Source organism: Triticum urartu, chromosome 7A (assembly GCF_056163025.1).
Source record: "Triticum urartu cultivar PI428250 chromosome 7A, HENAU_Tu73, whole genome shotgun sequence".
Taxonomy (NCBI): domain Eukaryota; kingdom Viridiplantae; phylum Streptophyta; class Magnoliopsida; order Poales; family Poaceae; genus Triticum; species Triticum urartu.
Genome location: NC_141879.1, coordinates 142,994,965 through 143,005,145, shown reverse-complemented (window position 1 = coordinate 143,005,145; position 10,181 = coordinate 142,994,965). Strand labels below are relative to the sequence as shown.

Genomic DNA, 10,181 nt, shown 5'->3' with positions numbered 1-10,181 from the left:
ACCACATCCGGCATAATTATCCATCACTGATCCGGTGCCTACTAGTTTTCCATATACTGGTTCTCGCTTATTTACTTTACCGCTGCTACTGTTACAATCACTACAAAATACCAAAAACATTACTTTTGCTGTCTTTACTTTTGTTGCGCTACCACCACTATCATATTATTTTGCTACTAAACACTTTGCTGCAGATACTAAGTTTCCAGGTGTGGTTGAATTGACAACTCAGCTGCTAATACTTGAGAATATTCTTTGGCTCCCCTTGTGTCGAATCAATAAATTTGGGTTGAATACTCTACCCTCGAAAGCTGTTGCGATCCCCTATACTTGTGGGTTATCACAAAGCAGCCGCATTGCTACTCCTTGCTTGCTCCTTGGCTCGGGCAAGCTCCGCCCGAAGGGTCTCCACGGTGGACGCTCCATCTGCAGTCACAACATATTAAAGATACTGGCATCATACTGCTCTTATCATGTGACGATCACCAGAAAGGCCACTCACCCTGTGCCTCGTCAAGCCGCTCGTTGACAAGCACGATGTCGGCATCTGCCGCATCCAGCTGCCACTTTAGTTCGGCATACCCATCAGTCCGGCTAGCCACCGGAGCCTCCACCACCTGCACATAAAGGCAGTCTGGTTATTGCCTGGGACTATGATCCTCTATTTTCCGCCGTTCTCGACGACAACCAGAGTCTCAGGGGCTACTATCTACACAGGGCACATCTAAAAATGTGTGGTACTTTCAAAAAAATACATCATTTCACGTACCTCAAAACCCATCAGTAGACTCATAAAGGCTTCATGCAGCCCGCTTTCAGCGGACGAAATCCTTTCAATCACCATACCCATCAAGTGTGGTGCTCTTCTGAGATAACCGCCTTCTCCAGCAGATCCCTCCATACATCCGACCGCGCACCAGACGGTGCTGGACTCTTTTGATTGCTCTCTTCGAGAGCTGGATACTGAGGACTTCGGGTGGACATAGGATTACCTTCTGGCCTTGCCGGATCAGGAGAAGCCCTCCGCGACGACACCTCAGGGTCGCCCGCTTCGTAAGGCGGTATGGCAGGGGGAGGCGTTTCGCTCTCCATCATCTCCGGAAGAAGATCCCCCGAAGACGAGCTTAGCTAAGAAGGGCTAAGATCCGAACTGCAAGATAAATACTTAGGTTATTTTCCTCAGAAGTAAAGTAGGATATCTTCACTATTAAATACCTTTTGATTACTTACAGCTCGTTAGAGGGCTGATCTCCGCGCGGATATTGTGCGGCAAGAACACCCTCTGAGGCAGGACCCTCTGGCGGAGATTTCTTCTCCCATTTGAAACCTTGATTTCCGGATCTTCGGAGGTAGTCCTCTTCCTTCCCCGGGGAGAGAGAATGTCAGATTCTTCCCCTCGGTTATCCTCCCTCGCGGAGGCGCTCATTCCCTCGGTTGGAATAGGTAGCGATGGAGGCCCGCTTTCGCCCTCTTTATTCCCCCTTCATCTTCCTTTGAGGGCACTGGACAAGGTGCTGGCTCGAGCATCTTTTCCAACACCGGATTGTCCAAGCCTTCAAGAAGGGGGCCGAACACTGGATCATCTTCGCCTTTGTTATCCAGTCCTGGTCAAAGAGCGATTCTTCAGGATGATGTCATGATAAATGAAAGGACGGTGTGTTCGGCCATGGGATTACTTACTTGGGCAGCGGTGCGGCTGCTGCTCAGGCCCACATCCTCGGTAGTGTCCGGACACTCTATTTGGGGTCCGAAGAACGATTTGTACATCTCCTCGTGCGTCATGCCGAGGAAATTCTGAATAGTACGCGGTCCTTCTGGGTTGAATTCCCACATATGGAGGGGCCGGCGTTTGCAAGGCTGGATTCGACGAACCAGCATGACTTGCATTACCATAACCAGATTGAAATCTCCCTCGAAGAGATCTCGAATACGGCTCTGCAGTATTGGCACGTCCTTGGCTGGACCCCAGCTCAGTCCCCTGCTGATCCATGACATCAGTTGTGGTGGAGGGCCCGAGCGAAAGGTGGGGGAAGCTACCCACTTGGCACTTTGGGGAGCTGTGACGTAAAACCACTCCCGTTGCCACAATCCGGACACCTCTGGAAAGGAACCCGTTGGCCATGGAGCATCAGCAATTTTGCTTATTAAAGCACCTCCGCACGCTGCGTACTGTCCCTCGACCATCTTCGGCTTCACATCGAAGGTCTTGAGCCACAAGCCGAAGTAAGGGGTAATGCGGAGGAAGGCCTCACAGACGACAATAAATAACGAGATGTGAAGAAGGGAGCCTGGGGCCAGATCGTGAAAATCTAGTCCGTAATAGAACATAAGACCCCTGACAAAGGGATCCAGAGCGAGGCCTAGTCCTCGGAGGAAGTGGGAGACGAACACAACGCTCTCGTTGGGTTCGGGAGTAGGGACGACCTGCCCTCGGGCGGGCAGCCTATGCGAAATTTCGGCGGTCAGATATCTGGCCTCCCTCAACTTCTTGATGTCCTCCTCCATGGCGGAGGAAGACATCCACCGACCTTGAAGGCTGGATCCGGACATGATTGAAGGTCCGAAGCATCTGACCTTGGCTTTGGGTGTTAGAACTCGAGGCGGGGGAGGGATTCGATTGAGCACGGGAGGGAAAAAAGTAACAACTTGTCCCTTTATAAAGAGGGTGAATATCAAGTGTCCTCCTCGTGGCCGTTTGGGACTTGCCTAAAATCTAGGAGTCCTAGGCACGGTTGGGTTACCCACGTCCGTATTGATGAGAATCCTGTAATAAGGGAAACACGATCCCTGCTTTGACAAGACGTGTCAAGAAACCGCCTGGTGTTATGTGCGGGGCTGGTTAAATAAAAACGGTTCAAATAATTACGGGGCCGTGGCGTGATGTCATGTTGCCAAAACGTGTCAGCAGATTAGATTTGTGGTAATATTATTCTCTCTACGGTGGTTTGTGGAACCTATTTTACAGGGTCGGACACTATCCTTGTATTCAAATTCTTCCGTGGTGTATTCGGAGGAGGAACCCGCCTTGCAATGCCGAAGACAACACTGCGCATCGGACTCATCGTCATTGAAGTCTGGTTCAGGGGCTACTGAGGGAGTCTTGGATTAGGGGGTCTTCGGACAGCCGGACTATATCCTTTGGCCGGACTGTTGGACTATGAAGATACAAGATTGAAGACTTCGTCCCGTGTCCGGATGGGGCTCTACTTGGCGTGGAAGGCAAGCTAGGCAATACGGATATGTATATCTCCTCCTTTGTAACCGACCTTGTGTAACCCTAGCCCCCTCCGGTGTCTATATAAACCGGAGGGTTTTAGTCCGTAGGACAACATACAATCAGACCATAGGCTAGCTTCTAGGGTTTAGCCTCTCCGATCTCGTGGTAGATCAACTCTTGTACTATTCATATTATCAAGAATAATCAAGCAGGACGTAGGGTTTTTTACCTCCATCAAGAGGGCCCGAACCTGGGTAAAACATCGTGTCCCCTGCCTCCTGTTACCATCCGCCTTAGACGCACAGTTCGGGACCCCCTACCTGAGATCCGCCGGTTTTGACATCGACAAGGGGACTCAGGATCTATGTCGGTGTTGTAGGTCGTAGGGTTAGGTTAGTTTTCTTGCGGTGGCGCTGTGGTGGTGATGACACTGTTGAGAAGAATATATAAGTTTCCTTGGCTCCTTCTCCACCTCGCCGGAGGTGGTTTCGTCGTCGACATTGAGGAGCGCAGGGCTTGGTCTGGTTGCCTGTCTTCGGATCGGTGGATCTATGTGTAGGAGTGGTTCGTGGTTCCTCTCGATAGGTGCAGTTTTCTTCAACGACGACGACAACGACAGCGGTTCTACCGGTGCGCTGGTCCTTCGAGACCGTAGATCGAAGTCTTCCCGTCTGCCAGATGGTCCGCCCTTTACAAGGTCAGGCCGGTTTCGGGTGCAAGGATGCGGCGGCGGCGGCATGACTGCGTCACGTTCCGGCAACTGGAGTTGTGTGGTGCTCTGTGGACTGGAATGTAATTTCTGGTTTCTTTGGGTCCTTTGTACCATTGTTGATACTTTATAATTGATCCGGGGACCTTTTCACAAAATAAATAAATCTGGGTTTTCAAAGATAAACTGAGGGAAATATGGGATAGCTACCTGCAAGGGCTCAACAGGTTCTATGCGATGTGGTCCATATATATGGAGCTAACTGGCAAAAGGCTTCACTTGGTTTGATAGGCCTCCTAAGAGCAATGCTACACATACAGGCAATTTTTTTTACATACTTAAGCCCTGTTCGGCTCCTCTCCGCTCCCCAACTGCAGCTCCCGGAGTGGAGGGAGCACCAGTGCAATTGCAGGGAGCTGCTCGAACCGAGCTCCTCGCGGAGCGGAGTTACAAGATCGGAGAGCTTCCGAACAGTCTCTTAGTTGCTGCCACCTTGAGAATTTAGGGCTGACAGCAACTAATTTATCTCACCCCAAATTCCCGGAATGGGGCCCATTCCCTCCAATCCGTTAATGCCATTACTCTCCGTAAGACTAAGTCTGTAAAAAAATTGCTTGTAAGTGTACCATTGCTCAACCTCCTAAGGACTGAGGCGGGGCCTATTATATTGGCTGTCCCTCTACCAGTAAAAAAGGGAGGTAGCATTTTGGGCCAAAGTGAAGCAATTTTGGTAGGGGGCAGCCAATATTATGTGAGAATCTTTTTATATAAAATGTCATAGCGGCCATGCCCATATGCCAACAGATTTCTTTTCTTTGCGGGATAATAGATCCATCTCTATGCATATTGTGCGACAATATAGAATAGGTCAGGTGTAATCAGCGAAAAAAGTTGGATCTTTAAGTTGCGAAAATCCCCAAAAAGTCATGCACATATATACCGGTTCATGCTGCAACTTTTTAATCATTATTATTACTATTTTCCTCCTGATAAATCATGCTACAAATTTAGCCGTGCGACAATATAGAATATGTCTGGTGTAATTAGCGAAAACAAGTTGGATATTTCCCAAAAAAATCATGCACATATATACCGGTTCATGTTGCAACTTTTTAATCATTATTATTACTATCTTCGTTCTGATAAATCATGCGACAGATTTAGCAAAATAGAGAAAAAAATTCGAGGGAGCACCAGTGCAATTGCAGGGAGCTGCTCGAACCGAGCTCCTCGCGGAGCGGAGTTACAAGATCGGAGAGCTTCCGAACAGTCTCTTAGTTGCTGCCACCTTGAGAATTTAGGGCTGACAGCAACTAATTTATCTCACCCCAAATTCCCGGAATGGGGCCCATTCCCTCCAATCCGTTAATGCCATTACTCTCCGTAAGACTAAGTCTGTAAAAAAATTGCTTGTAAGTGTACCATTGCTCAACCTCCTAAGGACTGAGGCGGGGCCTATTATATTGGCTGTCCCTCTACCAGTAAAAAAGGGAGGCAGCATTTTGGGCCAAAGTGAAGCAATTTTGGTAGGGGGCAGCCAATATTATGTGAGAATCTTTTTATATAAAATGTCATAGCGGCCATACCCATATGCCAACAGATTTCTTTTCTTTGCGGGATAATAGATCCATCTCTATGCATATCGTGCGACAATATAGAATAGGTCAGGTGTAATCAGCGAAAAAAGTTGGATCTTTAAGTTGCGAAAATCCCCAAAAAGTCATGCACATATATACCGGTTCATGCTGCAACTTTTTAATCATTATTATTACTATTTTCCTCCTGATAAATCATGCTACAAATTTAGCCGTGCGACAATATAGAATATGTCTGGTGTAATTAGCGAAAACAAGTTGGATATTTCCCAAAAAAATCATGCACATATATACCGGTTCATGTTGCAACTTTTTAATCATTATTATTACTATCTTCGTTCTGATAAATCATGCGACAGATTTAGCAAAATAGAGAAAAAAATTCGAGGGAGCACCAGTGCAATTGCAGGGAGCTGCTCGAACCGAGCTCCTCGCGGAGCGGAGTTACAAGATCGGAGAGCTTCCGAACAGTCTCTTAGTTGCTGCCACCTTGAGAATTTAGGGCTGACAGCAACTAATTTATCTCACCCCAAATTCCCGGAATGGGGCCCATTCCCTCCAATCCGTTAATGCCATTACTCTCCGTAAGACTAAGTCTGTAAAAAAAAATTGCTTGTAAGTGTACCATTGCTCAACCTCCTAAGGACTGAGGCGGGGCCTATTATATTGGCTGTCTCTCTACCAGTAAAAAAGGGAGGCAGCATTTTGGGCCAAAGTGAAGCAATTTTGGTAGGGGGCAGCCAATATTATGTGAGAATCTTTTTATATAAAATGTCATAGCGGCCATGCCCATATGCCAACAGATTTCTTTTCTTTGCGGGATAATAGATCCATCTCTATGCATATTGTGCGACAATATAGAATAGGTCAGGTGTAATCAGCGAAAAAAGTTGGATCTTTAAGTTGCGAAAATCCCCAAAAAGTCATGCACATATATACCGGTTCATGCTGCAACTTTTTAATCATTATTATTACTATTTTCCTCCTGATAAATCATGCTACAAATTTAGCCGTGCGACAATATAGAATATGTCTGGTGTAATTAGCGAAAACAAGTTGGATATTTCCCAAAAAAATCATGCACATATATACCGGTTCATGTTGCAACTTTTTAATCATTATTATTACTATCTTCGTTCTGATAAATCATGCGACAGATTTAGCAAAATAGAGAAAAAAATTCGAGGCCTGAGAGATTCGAACTCTCGCGGGGAATTTGGGGTGAGATAAATTAGTTGCTGTCAGCCCTAAATTCTCAAGGTGGCAGCAACTAAGAGACTGTTATATTGGCTGTCTCTCTACCAGTAAAAAAAGGGAGGCAGCATTTTGGGCCAAAGTGAAGCAATTTTGGTAGGGGGCAGCCAATATTATGTGAGAATCTTTTTATATAAAATGTCATAGCGGCCATGCCCATATGCCAACAGATTTCTTTTCTTTGCGGGATAATAGATCCATCTCTATGCATATTGTGTGACAATATAGAATAGGTCAGGTGTAATCAGCGAAAAAAGTTGGATCTTTAAGTTGCGAAAATCCCCAAAAAGTCATGCACATATATACCGGTTCATGCTGCAACTTTTTAATCATTATTATTACTATTTTTCTCCTGATAAATCATGCTACAAATTTAGCCGTGCGACAATATAGAATATGTCTGGTGTAATTAGCGAAAACAAGTTGGATATTTCCCAAAAAAATCATGCACATATATACCGGTTCATGTTGCAACTTTTTAATCATTATTATTACTATCTTTGTTCTGATAAATCATGCGACAGATTTAGCAAAATAGAGAAAAAAATTCGAGGCCTGAGAGATTCCCGGAATGGGGCCCATTCCCTCCAATCCGTTAATGCCATTACTCTCCGTAAGACTAAGTCTGTAAAAAAATTGCTTGTAAGTGTACCATTGCTCAACCTCCTAAGGACTGAGGCGGGGCCTATTATATTGGCTGTCTCTCTACCAGTAAAAAAGGGAGGCAGCATTTTGGGCCAAAGTGAAGCAATTTTGGTAGGGGGCAGCCAATATTATGTGAGAATCTTTTTATATAAAATGTCATAGCGGCCATGCCCATATGCCAACAGATTTCTTTTCTTTGCGGGATAATAGATCCATCTCTATGCATATTGTGCGACAATATAGAATAGGTCAGGTGTAATCAGCGAAAAAAGTTGGATCTTTAAGTTGCGAAAATCCCCAAAAAGTCATGCACATATATACCGGTTCATGCTGCAACTTTTTAATCATTATTATTACTATTTTCCTCCTGATAAATCATGCTACAAATTTAGCCGTGCGACAATATAGAATATGTCTGGTGTAATTAGCGAAAACAAGTTGGATATTTCCCAAAAAAATCATGCACATATATACCGGTTCATGTTGCAACTTTTTAATCATTATTATTACTATCTTCGTTCTGATAAATCATGCGACAGATTTAGCAAAATAGAGAAAAAAATTCGAGGCCTGAGAGATTCGAACTCTCGCGGGGAATTTGGGGTGAGATAAATTAGTTGCTGTCAGCCCTAAATTCTCAAGGTGGCAGCAACTAAGAGACTGTTATATTGGCTGTCTCTCTACCAGTAAAAAAAGGGAGGCAGCATTTTGGGCCAAAGTGAAGCAATTTTGGTAGGGGGCAGCCAATATTATGTGAGAATCTTTTTATATAAAATGTCATAGCGGCCATGCCCATATGCCAACAGATTTCTTTTCTTTGCGGGATAATAGATCCATCTCTATGCATATTGTGTGACAATATAGAATAGGTCAGGTGTAATCAGCGAAAAAAGTTGGATCTTTAAGTTGCGAAAATCCCCAAAAAGTCATGCACATATATACCGGTTCATGCTGCAACTTTTTAATCATTATTATTACTATTTTTCTCCTGATAAATCATGCTACAAATTTAGCCGTGCGACAATATAGAATATGTCTGGTGTAATTAGCGAAAACAAGTTGGATATTTCCCAAAAAAAGTCATGCACATATATACCGGTTCATGTTGCAACTTTTTAATCATTATTATTACTATCTTTGTTCTGATAAATCATGCGATAGATTTAGCAAAATAGAGAAAAAAATTCGAGGCCTGAGAGATTCGAACTCTCGCGGGCAGAGCCCATGTACTTAGCAGGCACACGCCTTAACCACTCGGCCAAAGCGTCGTTTTTGGAAAATTTCTCACATAACTCTACATGTCTCTCTACCAAAATTCACCTAATATTGGCTGTCTCTCTACCAAAAAAAATACAAAAAACAAAGGGAGGCTGTATTTTGGACCATATATATGGAGCTATCTTGCAAAAGGGGAGTCTGCCTTTCTAAAGATTGAAACCATGCTGAACACAAAGCAACAGCTATATATCGACCCGATAAGCAGCCAGAAACAGGAGCATATTTCGTTTAAAATAAAATCGAATGATCCATTGCAGTTAAATCGACTGTACACACACAATTTTTTTATGCTCATCATATAACCTTTCTTAAGAACAATCACTACAAACGATAGCTAAGAAACTAAGAAAGCACGCACCGCTGACTCGTACATTAGTTCAACACAAAGCACTTCAACTAGTCTGCCCTCCGGTCACGGTCAGCATCACCGGCCTGCGGGGTCACGGAGGAGCCGGCGTCATCCGGAACGCCGACAGGGACGTCGGAGAAGGCCGCCAGGACGCGGCGGACGCTCATGCTCCGCATCGGCCGGAAGCTGAGCGACCTCGCCGCGCTGGCCGTGGAGAAGACGTCCGAGGACTTGCGCAGGATGAGGTAGACCAGCCCCTGCACGAGCGCGAACACGGCCACCTTGGCCAGCGCGTCGCCGAGCTCCGGCGAGATCGCGGCCGCCGCCTCCACCACGTTGCCCATTCCCTAAGAGGCTAAGAACTAAACCAGCTCAACTGGCCGCCGACGATGACAGTCGACGAGACTGCGAACCGGCGCGTTCGAAATGTGTAAAGTGGCTTACAGTCGAAGAGAATGTGCTCTGCTTCTGTGCCCTGTGTACGATTGGTCGTTGTTTATATATAGGGCTGGCCGGCACGCGGCTTGCGTCAAGTTGCCTTTCCGGCGGCGTGAGCCTTGCACGCAAGCGCGCGAAGGAGGTGGTGCAAGCCTCCACGTTTTCTTCCCACATCTGAACCTCATGGCCTGCCCTTGCCTTCGCTCGTCATCGTGTACTTTGTGTCTCTGTCACATGGACCTGTGTCTGGACGAACGGTCTCAACTCCGCTTTGGGAAGCGATCGTCTCCGAGGGAGTACCCTCTCCGAGGTGGCACGCATGAGTCATGGATAGCAGGGCCATTGGCTCGGAAGGCGCACTCTCCATTTGCTTGCGGCTAACCTCGATCGACTCGAAATGAGAAAAAGGCAAATCAATCGACCATTTTCGGGCGCTTTCTTGCTTGCCGGGCCCTAGCTAATGGCTGGAATTAGCAGGGCGGCATGCAGCGACAGGATAACGTGAGCTCACGTGGCGGCCATGTTTTCCGCCGGGACGCGGTGGTGGCGGTGGCCGGTTCTTGCAAGCCAAGCAATTGCATGCTCATCGATCGGTGGTTTATGGCGTCCAGCCCCATGCGCGCATGCTTGGCTCACAAGTCCATTGCTTGCTGCCACAAGGCAGCTAGCTGTAGCGTCTGCGATTTGCTCTGGCGA

At 46.3% G+C, this 10,181-nt stretch overlaps 1 protein-coding gene across 1 annotated transcript; it reads right to left on the bottom strand.

Moving 5' to 3' along the window:
- Positions 1 to 8,920: 8,920 nt before the first annotated feature.
- LOC125523006 (uncharacterized) lies at positions 8,921 to 9,539 on the bottom strand. The gene has a single exon (XM_048688039.2). The coding sequence runs from the start codon at positions 9,389 to 9,391 to the stop codon at positions 9,095 to 9,097; it is 297 nt and encodes a 98-aa protein (XP_048543996.1). The 5' UTR covers positions 9,392 to 9,539; the 3' UTR covers positions 8,921 to 9,094.
- Between the last annotated feature and the right edge of the window lie 642 nt (positions 9,540 to 10,181).

Excerpts from the sequence above, each read along its gene's own strand:
- LOC125523006 (XM_048688039.2), bottom strand. The coding sequence starts at position 9,391 with ATGGGCAACGTGGTGGAGGCGGCGGCCGCGATCTCGCCGGAGCTCGGC.